Raw genomic sequence first — 19,480 nt, forward strand, 5'->3', positions numbered from 1 at the left:
GGGGCTTCATTGTTTCCAGCTGTATGTGGTTCCAGCTTCCACCAGCCCATTCCTGTCTCTGCCAGTATTCCTTCTTCCCTTTGTCCTTCTATTCTAGGCTTATACAGAGTTTCCTACCTTATCTTTTTTGAAAAAAAATTACATGTTTATTTAAAAAAATTTTATCAACCATATAGTAGATGCAAACATTACACCTTACAGGTGTACAATACAGTCATTCACAACTTTTAAAGTTATATTTAATTTACAGTTATTATAAAATATTGCCTATATTCCCTGTGTTATATAATATATCTTTGTAGCATATTTTATACTTAATAGTTGTACCTCTTACTCTTCTACCCCTATATTGTCCCTCCCTCCTTCCCTTCCCCCACAGGTAATGTTGTTCTCTATATCTGTTAGTCTGTTTCATCTGTTTTACTCACTAGTTTGCTGTATTTTTTAGATTTCACATGTAAGTGATATCATACAGTATTTGTCTTTCTCTGTCTGATTTACTTTACTTAGCCTAATGCCCTCTAAGTCCATCCATGTTGCTAAAAATGGCAAAACTTCATTCCTTTTTATGGCTGAGTAATATTCCATTGTATATATGTACCAAAATTTTTTTATCCATTCTTCTGCTGATGGACACTTAGGTTGTTCCCATATCTTGGCTACTGTAAATAATGCTGCTGTCAACACTGGGGTAAATGTATCTTTTGGAATTAGTGTTTTTTGTTCTTCCCATGAGTGGAACTGTTGTGTCACAGAGTTTAGTTTTCGGAGAAACCTCCATACTGTCTTCCACAGTGGCTGCACCAATTTACATTTCCACCAACAGTGTACAAGGGTCCTCATTTTTTATACCCTTGCCAATATTTATCTGTGGTCTTTTTGAGACAGATATTCTAATGAGTGTGAGGTGATGTCTCACTGTGGTTTTGAGTTGCATTTCTCTAATGATCAGTGATACTGAGCATCTTTCCATGTGCTTGTTGGCTATGTGTATTTACCCTCTGGAAAAATATCCATTCAGTTCTTCTGCCCATTTTTTGATCAGGTTGTTTGTTTTTTTGATGCTGAGTTGTATGATTTGCTTATACATGTTGAATATTAACCCTTTATTGGTCTTCAGTTAAGTTCAGTTCAGTCGCTCAGTCGTGTCCAACTCTTTGTGACCCCATGGACTGCAGCACGCCAAGTCTCCCTGTCCATCACCAACTCCCGGAGTTTACTCAAACTCATGTCCACCAAGTCGATGATGCCATCCAACCATTTCATCCTCTGTCGTTCCCTTCTCCTCCCACCTTCAATCTTTCCCAGCATCAGAGTCTTTTCCAATGAGTCAGTTCTTCCCATCAGGTGGCCAAAGTATTGGCGTTTCAGCTTCAGCATCAGTTCTTCCAATGAATATTCAGGACTAATTTCCTTCAGGATGGACTGGTTGGATCTCCTTGCAGTTCAAGGGACTGTCAATAGTCTTCTCCAACACCACAGTTCAAAAGCATCAATTCTTTGGTGCTTAGCTTTCTTTATAGTCCAACTTTCATATCCATACATGACTATTGGAAAAACCATAGCTTTGAAACAGACCTTTGTTGGTCATATCATTTGCAAACATTTTCTCCAATTCAGTAGGTTGTCTTTTTGTTTCGTGGCTGATTTCCTTTGCTATGCAAAAATTCCTAGGTCTAATTAGCCCCATTTCTTCATTTTTACTTTTATCTCCTTTGGTTTAGGAGACAGAGCCAAAAAAAAAAAAAATCAAAAAATATTGCTATGATTTTTGTCAAACAGTGTTCTGCCTATAGTTTCCTCAAGGAATTTTATACTATCCAGTCTTACATTTAGGTCATGAATTCATTTTGAGTTTATTTTTGTATATTGTATTAGAGGATTCCTAATAATTGTTTTAGAGAATAGTTAACACCTATCCTTCTCAAAATAGTCAAAAGATTGCAGATGAAGGAACACTTCTGAACTCATTCTATGCGATCAGCATTACCCTGATACCAAAACCAGACAAAGGTATCTCACATACAAACAAAATTACAGGGCAGTATCACTGATGAACACATATACAAAAAAACTTCAACAAAATATTATCAAACTTCATCCAACATTACATACACTATGATCAAATGGGATTTATCCCACAGATGCTAAGATTTTTCAATATCTGCAAATAAATCAGTGTAATACACCACATTAGCAAACTAAAGGATAAAAACCACATGATCATTTCAATACTTGCAGAAAAAGCTTTGTACAAAATTCAATGATTATTTATAATAAAAACTCTCTAGAAAGTAGGAATAAAAGAAACACATCTCAACATAAAGCCCATATATGACAAACCCACAGCTAACATAATTTGTTGCTGTTTTTCAGTCGCTCAGTTGTATCTGACTCTTTGTCACCCCACGGACTGCAGCACACCAGGTTTCCCTGTCCTTCACTATCCCATGAAGTTTGCTGAAACTCATGTCCAATATAATATTCAAGAGTAAAAAAGTTGAAAGCATTTCCTCTAAGATCAGGAACAAGACAAGGATGCCCACTCTCACCACTCTTATTCAACATAGTTTTGGAATTTCTAGCCGTAGTAATCAGAGAAGAAATAAAAGGAATCCAAATTGAAAAGGAAGAAGTAAAATTGTCACTGTTTGCAGATAACATGATACTATACACAGAAAGTTCTAAAGATGCCACCAGAAAACTACTAGAGTTCATCAATAAACTCGATAAAGTTGCAGAATATAAAATTAATATGTAGAAATCTTTTGCATTTCTATACACTAACAATGAAATAACAGACTAAGCTCCAAAGTTATAGTAATCAAAGAAGTATGGTGCTGGCCCAAAAACAGACACATAGATCAATGGAACAGAATAGAGAACCCAGAAATAAACCCACAAACACATGGTCAGTCAGTATATGAAAAAGGAAGCAAGAATATACAAAGGAATTTCCTACTTTTTAATCCTTGGGTTGCCTCACTATTTTGTTTGGGTTTGCAACCTTTCTATCATCTTTGGAATCAAAGTCTTATTTCAAATTCTCTGTTGCAAATAACCGAAGTGGTCTTCATTTTCCTGTTTAGACCCTGACCCTGACTTACTCAGTAATTGCTATTTCAGCAGCTGTTACACTTACAATGTGGCTTAGTGAAAAAGAATCTTCCTGCCATTGCAGGAGACTCAGAAGACAGGAGTTCTATCCCTATGTTGGGAAGATCTCCTGGAGAAGGAAATGGCAACCTACTCCAGTATTCTTGCCTAGAAAATCCCATGTACTGAGAAGCCTCGCAGGCTACAATCCACAGGGTCACAAAGACTCAGACACAACTGAGCACACACACCCATATGGGTTTGTGCCCCGCCCCCAATTCATATGTTGAAGTCCTAATCCACAGCACGTTAGAATGTGATTCTATTTGGAATTATACTATATGAATTTGTGGTACTTGGTAAGGCATACTGCATCTGGTTACTGAAAAGCCATGGCCTCTTTCTTATTTGCAGGCAATCTCCTTATACATACCCAGGAGAGGTATAGTGGAAGGAGAAAATAAGAACAGTAGTTAGCCTTTCATAGTTCTTATTCTTTAGATATACCTCCACCTTTCAGAAAATTTAGAATATTTGACTTGGAAGACAGGACAGCTAAGACAAAAATGGGAAAGAAAAAGAGCAAGAAAAACAGAAAACCCAGTCACCTCTACCACCCCTAGTTACATTCAGCTTTAACCACTTATTAACACTTACTACAATTGGCAATTCGTTTACCTTCATTTACTCAGTTTTTGCCCGCTTCACCACTAGAACCTCACAAGGACAAGGACCATGTCTTCTAGTTCACAATTGTATCCCAAGGCTATCCCAGCAATTATTAAATAGTTGATACTTGGCAAACAATTCTTGAATAATGAAGGAAGGGAAAAGAACTGCAAAAGAATAAACTATTATTTTTATGTACAAGGCACTACTAAAACTATAGAATGACTCAAACAATCTTGTCCTCTTAGGCAGCTTACACTGCAATCAAAGAAAAAGAATGCACAGTGCTATATCAAGAATCACTGCATGCCTCAGAAGTTCAGAGAAGGAAGAGCAAAGAGTACTTATTGACAGATGGAATTACTAAGGATGTGCAGAAATAGCCAACAAAAACAGAAAAGAAACCAGTCACAGAAAGACAAATACTGCATGATTCCACCTATACGAGTTATCAAATACAGTCAAACTCACAGAAGCAAAGAACAGGATGGTGGTTACCAGGGGCTGAGGGGAGAGGGAAATGTGGAGTTGGATCAATGTGTATAAAAGTTCAGTTATGCAAGATGGATAAGTTCTACAGATCTAAGTTACAGCACTGTGCCTGAAGATAACAATACAGCATTTTACACTGAAAAATTTGCTAAGAAGGGAGATATCACATTAAGTGTTCTCACCATAATAGAGAGAGAAACATAAGAATGCTTCATCAGCATTAACCTCTAAATGTTTTCCATACTGCAAAACCATCGAGTTTCTCTAATATGCTATTTCATGTCAAAGCCTGGCTGTCACAGTGAAAGAGCTATACTTTCAACACTCTCTGTGAAATCAGGGGTCAGCAGGAAGCCTACCAGGCACTTCAATGATGACCGCCTGCAATACCCTCTAGGATCCCACTGAATTCCTGGCCTCCGTGGGTCTATTAGTCTGTCTGATGAAAAGAAGGTATCTCAGGGCACCTGGTGCTCTGAAGTGTGTTATTCCTGTCCCCTCAGGCTGACTGGAGTGCCCATCTGCCTTGGTTTGCAACAACTGCAAAGAAGCCCAGCATGCAGGGAATGAAGTATCTACTGGGTAAGGGAGACTGTCAATTCTGAAAATGCTTGTCAAGTGTGTATGAGGGTCTGCCTCTGAGGGTCTGAGGTAATTTTTATGCATTGTGGTAAAATAGTCCCAGCCTAAGTCTAAACATTTGGCAACTTTCTAGAGAATATAATTATCATTCACTATGATTTCCCAGTTTTATCTACCTTTTTAGATGACTATCACAGGAAAGATTATTCACTTTCCTTCCTGGTGGCTCTTTTTTATTAGATTTTTAGTTAATAAAACAATAGAGCAGCATGTATGTTTCCTACTAATGATATTATTTACTAATGATAAACATGTTTCAGTAAATATGTATTAAAATGATAAATATATGAGTTAAGCATGTATTTCCCATGTAATAAATGCATGACTGTATCTAAATATCAGTTCTAACAATAATTTGGGAGAAAACCAGTAATTCATTTTATCATTTCACATACTTAGTCACTTGGCAAATTCATTTCATTCTAAACATTATGGCAAAGTAACACATGAAGAGATATATAGTTTCTACTTGACATTATAAAACATATTTCTCTGCTAGTTTTCAGGTCCATAAAATTAAACTTATTTGTTTCTCCCAAGCCAAATAAGATTTGGTAAAATGATGGATTCCAGTCTACTGAAGAATGCTTGTCCAGGTAAGATTTAAAGGCTTTGGAAGAGTCAGACTACTGGATCAGCTCCATGACCAGCTGAGAATTCATTAAGTACATAGTTCAACTTTTTAATAATAATTTTCAGGCTATTATAAAAATGAATCCAAGAGCCTTGGAAGAGCCAGGAACTATTTTGATGTCCAGGCTAGGATGTCCTTTAGACAATCTAATTGGTCCAAAAGGACCCTAAAACAGTGTCTAGCTCTATCTGTGTCTTCATAGGCGCAGATAACCTCTGGAACAGCACCCCAAAGTTTGTCAGAGACTTTCAGGGTAAATATAGGATAACGTTTATGCCAAAAACTCATTCCCTTAAACTGATAAAACCTGAGTAACCAACTATCAATCAATAAAATGATACTTACTAAATGATTTATATATGCTTTCAAATTGTGGTGCTGAAGAAGACTCTTGAGAGTCTCTTGGACTGCAAGGAGATCAAAGCACTCAGTCCCAAAGGAAATCAACTCTGAATATTCATTGGAAGGACTGATGCTGAAGCTGAAGCTCCAATACTTTGGCCACCTGGTACAAAGAGCCAACTCACTGGGAAAGATGCTGATGCTGGGGAAAATTGAGGGCCGAAGGAGAAGGGGGCAACAGAGGATGAGATGGTTGGATAGCATCACTGATTCAATGAGTTTGAGCAAACTATGGGAGATGGTAAAGGACAGGGAAGCCTGAGGTGCTGCAGTTCATGGGGGTCTGAAAGTGTCAGACATGACTTAGTGACTAAACAGCAATAATGCCTGGCATATATTGGTGACCATAATAGAGAGATGGGGGCTATCTTCCTGAGGCTTATAGTTCAGAAGATATGGCATACAACAAACAATTAATTCAAGAGCAATGGTTGTTAGAAAAAGAGAAGTATGAAGTGCAGGAGGACTAACCTAAGGCTAAGGGGTCAGAAAGGTTTCCATGAAGAAGAAAAATGAATTGACCTTTTGGTAGGTGGTATAGGAGAGAAGGAAGGATGTCCAGGAAGGTGAACCAGCATGTGATTCAAGACCAGTGGAGAGAATTAAGTGGATTCTGTGTCCAGATCATCTAACTGAAATAACAGAAATTGTATCATTTTTAAGAAACATATCTGAGGGATAAAAGTCTCTATTCATGAGACACGCTGATGACTTATGTGAGGAGGCAGAGTCTATACCTAAGTCAGGAATACAGGGTAACATTTACCTTTGGTGATAGACTATCACATATGTAACAGACAACAAGTCCTCCACCACCTCCCTCCCAACAAAGCAGATCTCTCTCCAAATGCCATCACAACTGAATGGATAAAAGCTGGCAACCCAAATTCTCCCATTACCTTCCAGGGTCATTCAGGTTTTATGGGTAAATGTGTATGACCAAGGACATCCCAGGTGGAGCAAATGGTAAAGACCAATGGCCAGTGCAGAAAAGATTAAGAAACACGGGTTCTATCCCTAGGTTAGGAAGATCCCTGGAGGAGGAAATGGCAACTCGCTCTGGTATCCCTGCCTGGAGAATCCCATGAACAGAGGAGCCTGGAAGGCTACAGTCTATGGGGTCACACAGAGTTGGACACAACTGAAGTAACTTAGCACACACATGTATGACCAAAATAACTGCTACCCCATTTTCTCTCTATTAGCTTAAAGTAAAAATCAAGTTTCACTGGACAACATATCCTAAAATCATTAAATTTTAGAATGGACAAGTTTCTTTTTAGAGTTTCTAAATTTTATCCCTAAGAAAAAAGGGGCCTAGGAGATAATTTAACTTGCAAAATACCCTAAAGCTAGTTAGAGTCAGAGCTAGAACTAAAATCCTGATTTTTATTCTAATTTTCTTTACACAATTACATATAGATGTTCTTAAAATTATCTATATATATTGCCGCTCTCTAGCAAAAGTGATAACGACTGGATATAAACAAACAAACAACAAGAGAAAAACCCTTGGTCAAGTTATTCATTAGAATTCTATTATATGACAAGTATAATTTTGTAAATAGTGAGACTGAGGTCATTAGATTAATAATGCTACTAATAATGTGGATTTGAGTCACAGATTTGCAGTGAGAGTGAACAATGACTATAAGAGGCTAGATAGCACACTGCTACAGATAAAGGTGTGTTATCACATGATGGCTCTAACAATGACTCAGCAACAATAACGCCAATTTGCTCAAGTTTAGTTTGACCTAAAGCCTCTGCAGCTTCTTTACTTTGTTGATATATGTAAACAACACATGCACAAAAAAAGTGCAAGAAAACTTTGCCATCATGGTGCTTTAATACATTTGTTCTCTTGTAAAATATGTATAGGCATCACACATAAAATCCACTCTGACAGTATTCAGCAGAACACTTTACTGACAAAAGGCAGATTCAGATGCCTATTAGACATTCAAGAGAAGGTCACAGCCTCTGATTCTCCTCTCAGGCAGCACTCTGCCACCTCTGTGCCTTTCATAGCAGCGTTTGCAAGCTCTGGGTCTTGTGCAAGTGACATCATCAAAACAATCAATTTCTTGCCTACATCTCTTTTTCTCCATCCAGGTAACAGGCTATAGAAGAACATGGTAGATGATAAGTGGACAGAATCAAATAAGTTATTCATTCTATTTGCATGAAAGACTCTTGCTCACTTAGTCAGCAACAATCAATGACAGCCAGGCTTTAAAATGAAACACTTTCTTCCCTTCAACTCTGTCACATACACACACATCCCAAGTAAAGATTTAATGTCTATTTTTTTTTCCAAAAAAAAAAAAAGATGGGGTGGGCAAGACAGAGAATCTTTCACATTCTACATTTTCAGAGAAAGTATCCAACACGACTTGCCATGATAACTAAATTTATTATTAACTGTGTATTTCATGATGTTAGTGACAATATGTTAATGTGATTTTTCACGTCCTCCTGCAGTGAACAGATGGCTCCTTTTACTTTCCTTTCCACATCAAGTGTGATTATTTCTTGGTGCCAAAAGCCACCTGCCGCTCCTCGGTCTCCAGTCTAATTTTTTATGTTGGTAAAACACAGCAGGACTTGTTATCAGTTGGATGGCATCTTAATAAAAGGAGACATGCCAACATATTGACATCATGTTCAAGGGGAAATTTCAGCCCCTTCAAACCCTTAACCCCCTTCCACTATCCCCTTTCAAAAAGTGAGGAAGAAAAAGGGAAAAAAACTAGAGGCAAAGACCCCACCAGTTTCAAGATGTTTGATTACAATTGTTGGGCCTACAGCCAGGTTGCTGAATTGGCCTCTCTTTGTTCCTAAGCCCAAGTACCTCACTCAAGGCTCTGATCTTTCATCCTGTGTAATGATAATTAGCCATAACATATTCCAAAGTCAAATGTAAGCAGGAATACATTAACATTGAGATCAGTGTCAGGGCAATTTTCACTGGGAAAATGACAAAGAACACACACACATACACACAATCAAAAATTTCAAGATTCAAGCACTGATACAATCACTTTCATAGCTGTGAATATTAAACCCACTGGTTTGTCTGTTATGAGTGCTTATCTAGAATGCCAAGACCTCCTAATGTGGATGCAGTGACTCCCATAGCCCATGCTTAACAGAGAAAACATGAGTAATAAACCACGGTAGCCTGCTTTAATTTTTCCATTCTTTCTTAGAACAAAGAGGTATAGTATGTTAGGTGATGTGTGGTCCAAGAAGTGGTCTTCCAGGTGATTGGATGGTGTGGCTCTCAACAGCTGGTCCAGCACATTTGGGAACAGCATGTAGAAAAATGCGTCAGTGTTTTGAAGATTACCAACTGTGATGATGCATTGGTTATGACACAACCTAAAAAATGTTAAATTTCCTAGCCACAATCGATATAATTCAGTGTCCTTACCATCAGGGTGCACACTCTCAAATGCAAGATGAGATACATGCAAATTCAGTAAAACCAAAACTTCCAAAATAGATTCTCATTCATTAGAGACTGGAAAGAGTACTCTTCAATGAGCCCTCTTCAATGCCTGTTATTTCCTGTTAAAACCAAACAAAGCATTAAACCTGCAGCTGGCTTCTTAAGACTTACAAGGTTTATAAAAAACAGAAGAAAACTCCTAGCAGAAGAAAATTCCTACAATAAAAGTACTAATATTTTTTTTTAAATGATTCACAATTAACAGTTTCCTTGAGACAAACAAGTAGACTATGCCACCACAGAATCTCTCAGATGGACGTAAACTTGGCATTGTCTCTTTTATTTCCTTCAACTATCCCTCCAAACAAAGAACCTGTATGAAACAGATATCTATTAACTGTTTTGCAGCTTTTTATTTGTATTACATTTCCCTAGTATTTTGTTATGGTGGTGGTTTAATTGATAAGTCATGTCCAACTCTTGGGACCCCATGGACTGTATTCTGCCAGACTCCTCTGTCCATGGGATTTTCCAAGCAAGAATACTAGAGTGGGTTGCCATTTACTTCTCCAGGGGATCTTCCCAACCCAGGAATCGAACCCAGGTCTCCTGCATTGCAGACAGATTATTTACCGACTGAGCTAAGAGGGAAGATTAATACTTTGTTACAAAAATTGGCAAACATAGAAAATTTGAAAGAACCAATACCATTTTGTCTACCACACAGATTCTACAATTAATGTTACAATACTAATTTTACTATATATCTTTTCATTTACCTGTTCTTTTATCTATTCATCAATCTATCTTATTATGTTAGATTTCAAAATGAATAACCAATAACCATCCAGCAACCAAAATTAAAATTAACTTGAGTTTATGCTAATTAAAGTGAGATTCACATATAGTGATGCTCACTAAGTCATTTAATAAGTATTTCTTGAGTTTTTGCTTAGGGTCAGGGGCACTGTTCTAAATGCTGAAGATACATGATTGAATAAAATAGCCAAAATACCTGCCCTCATTGAACTTATAATGTAGTGGGCTTGACAGGGAAAAAATAATTATTAAATGAATGGCTCTCTAAAAAAAGATTTGTACAAAGGAAGATATGCCAACATAGACAAGTAGTCAAGGTTATTAACTTAGACATTGTAATAAGGTTAGGAAGAATGTTTCCTGTGTCACTATAATATTGTCTAAAAAAGAGCCCATACATAGCAGCCTCTCATAAGATAGCCGTCACATTACTGGATGAACAAAGGCAACCAACTTTGTCAGTATTCTTGCCTGAAGAATTCCATGGGTAGAGGAGCCTGGCAGGCTACAGTCCATGGGACCGCAGAGTCGGACATGACTGAAGTGACTGAGCATGCACTATTGAAGAGTGACCTTAAAGGTAAATAAATAATAATAGGAAGGCAATTCATTTAACAACTCTAATTGTAGCAATCTTACATCAAAAGACTTTTCAAGACATATCTGGTTTGGGGGCACTGTTCTGAATAGTATGTCTACCATTACAGGAGCGTTTGTATGGAATATGATGCAAAGTGAAATAATTTCCTAGTAAAGTATAACGTCCTCAAAAATAAGGTTGTGCCAATGATCCATTCAGAGGTGTTTAAATTAAAATGTAGGGAGGCTATTACAGACTAATAATCAAGTTTTTATGTTTTTAATGAAAAAATAGTGGAGTTAGTTTAAGAAAACAAAAAGCATTGCTAGTCAACTTTGGTTAAATCTATCAATAGTTTATAACTACTCTAAGAAAGTTAAATCAATCTGGTCAACTTTCCTTCCTAAACTAATGTGAAATATTCATTATCTGATTATTTAGTGGCTATAATTTATTAACAGTGGAACTAGTATGCAAACAAAGTTCTTTATAGTCAGAACGATGACTTTATGTATGTTACTTAAACACAAAATGCTTAAAATATTCCACACTCAAAAATTAATATGACTGGGACATTTGTGTCTATATACTGAAGTGGTAGGAGAGAGAAAAAGTAGAGAAGAAATTTTGGGTCAAATTTTTTTTATTCAATGTATATACAGAAGGCCTACTATTGCCAAATATTTATGAAGAAAAAATTTTAATTTTTAATCTGTTCCATGTGAATTAAAACATTGTATGGTAAATAAGCATACTAGTAAGTGTTGTCTCTACATTTTTGCTTAGAAAAGCTCTGGTTGATTTTTAAAACTTAACAAAGATATTATCAGGAAAATCTGTACCACGTTCTGATTATTTCAATCCCCTACTAATTCAAATTAAGTCTGGTTGCTAATTTTGTTTTTCTGACTTCCTTAAAAAAGTTTACTTAAAAGAAAAATGTGATCCAGTTAAAATAGTAAAATAACAACATTGCTGCTGCTTTTTATGGTATTTTCTATTAGTTCTGTTGGATTCACTAAGAATAAATGAGTTGTATCCTTGAGCTAACTTACAAGTATAGCCTATGCCCCAATGCAAAAAAACTGTCATTCACGAATTGAAAGTGAAGTCACTCAGTTGTGTCCGACTGTGACTCTATGGATTGTAGCCCCCAGGCTTCTCTGTCAGTGGAATTTTCCAGGCAAGAATATTGCAGTGGGTTGCCATTTTCTTCTCCAGGGGATCTTCCTGATCAAGGGATAGAACTTAGGTCTCCTGCATTGCAGGCAGACTCTACTCTCTGAGCCACCAGGGATTGGACATTTCATAAATTTAAATTGATGAACATATAAAATATAAATATTCACCAACTTTACAATTGATCTGAAACTTTAAGCTTCTATTAAGTGGACTTCCACTCTTGTAATGATGGTGTAACACTCGATTTATCTTCATTTATCATTTGAAACAATTAAAAATGAATCAAATACTTGAAACAGTTCGTATAAGTCAAAAATTACATAACAGCAGTTTATAAGAGGCTGACTACCAGGCCATGAAGGATAGTGATCTCTGAGAGGCAAGAAACAAACAGCATGAATACTATGACTTCCCCAGCCTATTTTCTTGAGAGAAATTTGAGGCCACAGCACTAGGAAGGAAAACCCAGGTGAAGCTCAGTGTAAACTCTGTAGTAAGGAGATACAGCTGAGCATTCAGAGAGACAAAGGCAGCTAGAGTTGCAGGACATGGTACCGAAAGAAAAGAGTTACACAGGAAGAGAACTCTAGGGACCTTCAGAGTGTCCCCTTTGAGTATTCAGTTGAGTATTGATCAGTGCACATGTGTATAAGGAAACTGCATGAGACTGGGGAAAGATGCATATTCAGACTAAAGCTAACAGTATCCAGCATTTACCCATGACTGGGAACAGGGACTATTTCCACCAGCCAAAAAAATATCATTTTTCATGGGCCTTGGTTAGAGTACCCTGAAGGATCTTACCAGAGGTAAGGGGAATAACTAGCCCCAGATTAAGTACTGTCCTACTACACCTGTTAATAGCAAATCTAAAAGACAAGATTCAAAAGAATCAAACTGTTCCCATGTAACTTGACTGCATCCCCAAACAAAGCTCAAGACCTATAGGAACACAGAAATAACCAGCAAACCAACCAATCCAATCCAAACAATTCATAATGTTTGGCACCTAATCAAAACTTATCAAGCATGCAAAGAAGCAGAGAAATACAAGATATAATGAGGATAAAAATTAATCAGTCAAAATTGAACCAGAACTGACACAGATGTTAGGATTAGTAGAAACTGCAATTAAATTTATTCTAACTGTATTATCATGTGTTCAAAAACCTAAGTAAATATTCTTAAAAATCCAATTGAACTTCTAGGGATGAAAACTACAGCGTGTGAGGTGAAAAATACACTTGATGAATTAGCAGCAGATTAAACAAGAGAAGAAAAGACTAGTAAATTTGAAAACATAGCAGTGGAAACTCTCTAAAATGAACCACAGAAAGAGAATATAATTATAATAATGAGTAGAGCATTAGTAAACTCTGGAATAACACCAATATATGTCATGGGAGTCCCTAAAGCAGAGAAGAAAGGGAAAATAAACCATATTTATAGAAATAATGGCCCAAAGTTTTCCAAATTTGATGAAATCCATAGTGCCATAGACCCAAGTAGTTCAATGAGCCGCAAGCACAGAAAATAAGAAAACTATAGTAAGTAATATCATCATAAAACTGACCAAAACCATTGATAAGGAGAAAAAAAAAAACTCTTAAAGACAGTTAGAGAAGAACTGTTCTTAGTCACTCAGGCGTGTCCACTCTTTGCAATGCAGTGGACTGTAGCCCACCAGGTTCCTCTGTCCATGGGGATTCTCCAAGTAAGATTACTGGAGCAGGTTGCCATCTTCTACTACAGGGGATCTTCCTGACCTAGGAATAGAACCCGAGTATCCTGCATTGCAGGCGGATTCTTTACCACCCGAGCTAGGAGGAAGCCCAAATATATTTGGGTGGATCGGGTCTTAATTGTGGCCTGCAGCATCTCTCACTGTGGCCCATGGGCTTCAGACATTTTAAAAGTAAGTTCAATAATGAACTTTACACCTGAAGCAACACAAAAAGAGGGTGAAGCAACCGTTTCAAGGCACTGAAATTTAAGGAGAAAAAAAAATAGCTAAGAATTCTATACCCATAGAAAATATCTTTAAATAGTAGATTAAATCCTCTTCGGATATTCAAAAATAATAAAAAAATGCATTTCCAACAAACCCACACTACAAGAAATAATGAGGGAAATCTTACAGGCAGAAAGAAAATGGTAACAGAGATGTGGGTCCATGCAGTACAGTGATGAGCACAAGTACAATAATTCTGTGGGTAAATATGTGACTCTTCAAAGCTTAAATCTCCTTAAAAGATAATTGAGAGGCTGGGGGTGGAGCCTGGGCCAAAGGAATCAAGTGAGAAGAGGCAGCGCTGCTTTGAGGACAACGGTTGCCTTGAGCAGCGGGCAGTCGATGGCGCCGGCGCCTTATGATGAGCCTGACGCTGCTGACGTCCTGCGTGCCCCTCCCCGACCAACACCTCCATCACCAGGGAAACGAGAAACGGCGCCAGAGCCGCTGAGCCAACCCACTGGTTTCATGGCAGCTCCGAAGACAGCACCCGGGGGGCCGTTGGTGGGGGCAGTGGTCCAGGGTACGGACTACTCTAATTTTGTGGTTTTCGATTCAAAAACATCAGAAGTACTTAGTCACCATCGAGTGGCATTAACCCAAGAGTTCCCAAAAGAAGGATGGATAGAACAAGACCCTAAGCAAATTCTTCAGTCTGTTAATGAATGTATAGAGAAAACATGTGAGAAACTTCAAGAACTGAATATTGATATATCCAACATAAAGGCTATTGGTGTCAGCAATCAGAGGGAAACCACCGTGGTCTGGGACAAATTAACCGGTGAGCCGCTCTATAATGCTGTGATGTGGCTTGATGTAAGAACCCAGTCTACTGTTGAGGCCCTTAGTAAAAAAATTCCAGGTAATAATAACTTCGTCAAGTCCAAGACAGGTCTTCCACTTAGCACTTACTTCAGCGCAGTGAAACTTCGTTGGATTCTTGACAATGTAAGAAAAGCTCAAAAGGCTGTTGAAGAAGGCAGAGCTCTTTTTGGTACTGTTGATTCATGGCTTATCTGGAGTCTGACGGGAGGAGCTGATGGAGGTATCCATTGCACAGATGTAACAAATGCAAGTAGGACGATGCTCTTCAACATCCATTCTTTAGAATGGGATAAAGAGCTGTGTGATTTTTTTGAAATTCCAATGGACATTCTTCCAAATATCTGGAGTTCTTCTGAGATCTATGGACGAATGAAAACTGGGGCCCTGGAAGGTGTGCCAATATCTGGATGCTTGGGGGACCAGTCTGCTGCATTAGTAGGACAAATGTGCTTCCAGGAAGGACAAGCCAAAAACACGTATGGGACAGGCTGCTTCTTACTATGTAATACAGGTCATAAATGCGTGTTTTCTGAATGTGGCCTCCTGACCACAGTAGCTTACAAGCTAGGCAAAAACAAGCCCGTTTTTTATGCACTGGAAGGTTCTGTGGCCATAGGCGGTGCTGTGATTCACTGGCTGAGGGACAATCTTGGAATTATAAAAACCTCAGAAGAAAGTGAAAAACTTGCTAACGAAGCAGGTACTTCTTATGGCTGCTACTTCATCCCAGCCTTTTCAGGGTTATACGCACCTTATTGGGAGCCCAGTGCGAGAGGGATCATCTGTGGGCTCACTCAGTTCACCAATAAGAGTCATGTTGCTTTTGCCGCATTGGAAGCTATTTGTTTCCAAACCCGAGAGATTCTGGATGCCATGAACCGTGACTGTGGAATTCCACTCAGTCATTTGCAAGTGGATGGAGAAATGACGAAAAACAAAGTTCTTATGCAACTGCAAGCAGACATTCTGCATATTCCAGTAATAAAAGCCTCCATGCCTGAAACAATGGCACTGGGAGCGGCCATGGCAGCGGGGGCTGCAGAAGGGGTGAACGTCTGGAGCCTTAAACCCGAGGACTTGTCAACCATCATGATGGAACGGTTTGAACCACAGATCAAAGCCACAGAGAGTGAAATTCGTTATTCTACATGGAAGAAAGCTGTGATGAAGTCAATGGGTTGGGTTACAGGTCAGCCTTCTGAAAGTAGTGAATCTAATAACTTCTCTAGTCTGCCCTTGGGTTTTTTTATAGTGACTAGCATGATAATGTTAATTGGAGCAAGATACATCTCAAGTATATTTTCATAATACCAAGCATGGACTCTCGAGATGTGAGCTTTTCACACAATGAAAAAATCCAGCAATTTTGTAGTGTGATGTCGCTACAACAGACTCTGACTTCGTTTATTGAACACTTAACTTCATGACTTACGAGAACCCTAGAAGTAGACCTTTGGCTGGAAATAAATAAATTACAGCAGAAAATGCTGCAGAAATATCTGGTGTGTTTTTTAGCATCGGCAGTTAAGGTCAGGCCAACCACTAGGAGTCAACCCCTCCACGGTCATAAAATCCTACTTCACTCCCTCTAAAATACAGAATACTGAGATTCTGTCTATGGAATTTTTCATCATACATTTTCTAACCCTTAAGACTAGGATTTGGCTCTCTGTGCACACACTTGATTAAGAGGTGCAACTACCCTGTTAAAACTGAGGGACATCTTGTTGTAGTTGTTGTTTATAATGGATCCCAAGGTCCTCTTTTGCACATATTAGGGAGACTTCAATACCTTTCCTGAATGTTTAAGGGAAACATTAGTTTTTATAATAGAAATGTAGCATTCTCATAGCCTAGATATTTTCCTAAAAGATATTTGTCAAAATTCTTCAGACATTTTACATGCCTCATCAATTACACTACTTTTCTGTGTAGATCATATAGGGAGAAGGGCATGTTTTACTTTTTTTTTTCATATCTCCATTTTTATGTACTCTACTTGGCATGTATAACATATATGCTTATATTCTTCATATAGAAAACCCACTGATGAAGTTTATAAGAAGGGTAGTCTTATGTGGATCACCACAATAAATATTTTAGGGTAAACATATATACATATATATTTAGAGTAATGAATACACACACTATTATCAGTAGAAAGCTTTTTAAAGAACTGGTATTTATTATTTTAATATGTGTTTTATATTGATATAAAACAGTATATTTTGGTTTCAACAATATTTCTTACAATTACCTTTTAATTTAATTGCCTTAGCTAGATATATGTCAGAAACAAAGGGGGAAAACTGTGAAATACCACAGTAAGCATTATTTTGTAGCAGAAAAGAAAGAACTGATTGTTACAAAACTAATAATACACTATGGAGTTAAGCATGTATAAAACAAAAATAACAAGCAAGTTGGAAGTAGACAAATGGAAATGTAAAGTATTGTAAGGTTTGTGTACTATACAGGAAGGAATATAATATCATTTGGAGTTACACTGTTAATACTCTAAATCCTAAAATAACAAAACAAAAAGAATTAAATTTAGTGCATAGGCCAGAACTATAAAAATATTCATTTGACCCAAAAGAAGGCAAAAAAGAGATGAACAAGGAAAAAAGAAAAGATAGAAAAATGAAAAATAATAACAGGAAAATATACTTAAACCTAACCATACCAATAAGAACATTAAATATAAATGGTCTAAACACCTCAATTAGAAAGCAAGATTGTCATATAAAGAAGACTCAAATACATACTGCCTCCAAAAAACATATTTCCTAAAAAGAAGAACAAAATAGTCAAAAAAGAAAAAGGATTTTAAAAATATACCATACTCATATTAATGGAAAGAAAGTTGAAGTGACTATTAATAACAAAGTAAATTTCAAAGCAAAAAGTATTACCAGTGATAGACAAAGTCATTTTGCAGTGATAAAAGGTCAATTCATTAAAGATAAATAACAATCCTAAATATTTATATACCTAATAAAGCTTCAAAATACATAAAGCAAAATCTGACAGAACTGAAAGAAAAAGTGAATAAATCTACAATTATAGTAAGAGATTTCAATATCTCTTCATCATTTGACAAAACAAGTAGAAAAACCAATGATTTGAACAATACTATAGATTTGAACAATATTATACTATCAATTTAATTGACATTCATATACCATAAAACCCTATAGTAAGAGAATACATATTCATTTCAAGTGCCTATGAAACATTTACCAAGACATATCTTATTTAGGCCATCAACCAAGCTTCAAAAAATTTTAAAGGATTTCACATAGAGTATGCCATGTGAGAACACTGGAATTATAAATCAATAAAATGTTTTTCTAAATGTCCAAATATTTGGACATCAAGTTGAAAAGTTTTAAATAATCCCCACGTTGAAAAGATAAAGAAGAAAAATAAAAAATACTTGGAACATAGTGAAAATGAAGATACACCATAACAAAATTTGACATATCACTAAAGCAGCACTTAGAAATTTCTAGACTAAAGGCCTAGAAGAAAGACAAAGTTTCAAATCAGTGACCTCAGCTTCAATCTTAAGAAACTGGAAACAGAATAACAAATTCAATACAAAGGATAAGAAAATAAAATAGAGTACAATAATAAGTGGTATAGAAAACAGAAGGTGGGGGGGGGCGGGAAGGATCTGAATGAAGAGTGGGCAGAAGGGGGTAGGAAAAACGATTAAAGGGTCACAAAGAACAACAGGAAGGAGTGAATATGTTCATTTATTAATTATGGTGACATATAAAACGGTGACTATGTCAAAATTGAACACTTTAAATATGTGATTATTATACATCAATTGTACCTCAAAAAAAGTTTTAAAAAAGAAAAAAAATTACCTCAGATTCTGAAGGAATATAACCAAAGTTTGCTCAGTTAGTTGATCTTGGCTGTTTTCTATTAAGCATACTGATGTATCCTCTGCTTCTACAGTCTGCTAGCAGGGGTGTGCTTCTTCCTGTCTCTAGAAGGTCTATCAGCTTTATTTGAAGTCATTTATGTGATTAGGCTGGAGAAGTACATGATAATGTCTAGTATCATTTAAACCAAATTAATTTCCCATTTCATTTATCTGTTCATAATTTTCAGTCTGGGACCTGCTGCAAATGACCTTAGGAAAAGTCACAAACAAAGATGCTGTAAGAAAATCAAGCTAAAAGTCCTCAAACCCAGTATCTCATTCTTTCTCACTTCTGAGTGTTATACTCATGTGGTTATCAGCTTTTTTAATACCTTTGGCTTTATAAGTCTCATTTTCATAATTCAACCTATTATGGTATTGATAAATTATAGTACTTTGTCCCAAGGCTATTAAGGAGCTTCTGTATATTCTATCATAAAATTAGCTAATGAATAATTTCTCTCTATTGCCACTAAGCAGAACTACATGGTTAAATTATGATGATGGAGTCTCATCACATGCATGTTATGAAACAGCAAGTCATCATTTAATGTCAGGCATATGTGTGAGTGGGAGAGCAGGAGCTCAAACACTAACCAGGAGAATGAAAAACATCTAATTCTGATACTATTTTCCAAAAAGGCACAGGTTGTGAGGGCTACTCTGTGGTTCAGTGGTAAAGAATCTGCCTGCCAACATCTAGAGCCAGGAAGATCCCCTGGAGGAGGCAATGG

General features: G+C 37.0%; 1 protein-coding gene across 1 annotated transcript; it reads left to right on the top strand.

The window, feature by feature from the left end:
• Window positions 1-14,437: 14,437 nt before the first annotated feature.
• On the top strand, window positions 14,438-16,267 carry GK2 (glycerol kinase 2). Its single transcript, XM_043905839.1, has one exon. It carries the CDS (start codon window positions 14,450-14,452, stop codon window positions 16,112-16,114), a length of 1,665 nt encoding a protein of 554 aa, XP_043761774.1. The 5' UTR covers window positions 14,438-14,449; the 3' UTR covers window positions 16,115-16,267.
• The last annotated feature ends 3,213 nt before the right edge of the window (window positions 16,268-19,480 follow it).

Source organism: Cervus elaphus, chromosome 6 (assembly GCF_910594005.1).
Source record: "Cervus elaphus chromosome 6, mCerEla1.1, whole genome shotgun sequence".
Classification (NCBI taxonomy): Eukaryota; Metazoa; Chordata; class Mammalia; order Artiodactyla; family Cervidae; genus Cervus; species Cervus elaphus.

What these genes read in the sequence shown, in the direction of transcription:
- GK2 (XM_043905839.1), top strand. Translation starts at nt 14,450, where the DNA reads ATGGCAGCTCCGAAGACAGCACCCGGGGGGCCGTTGGTGGGGGCAGTG.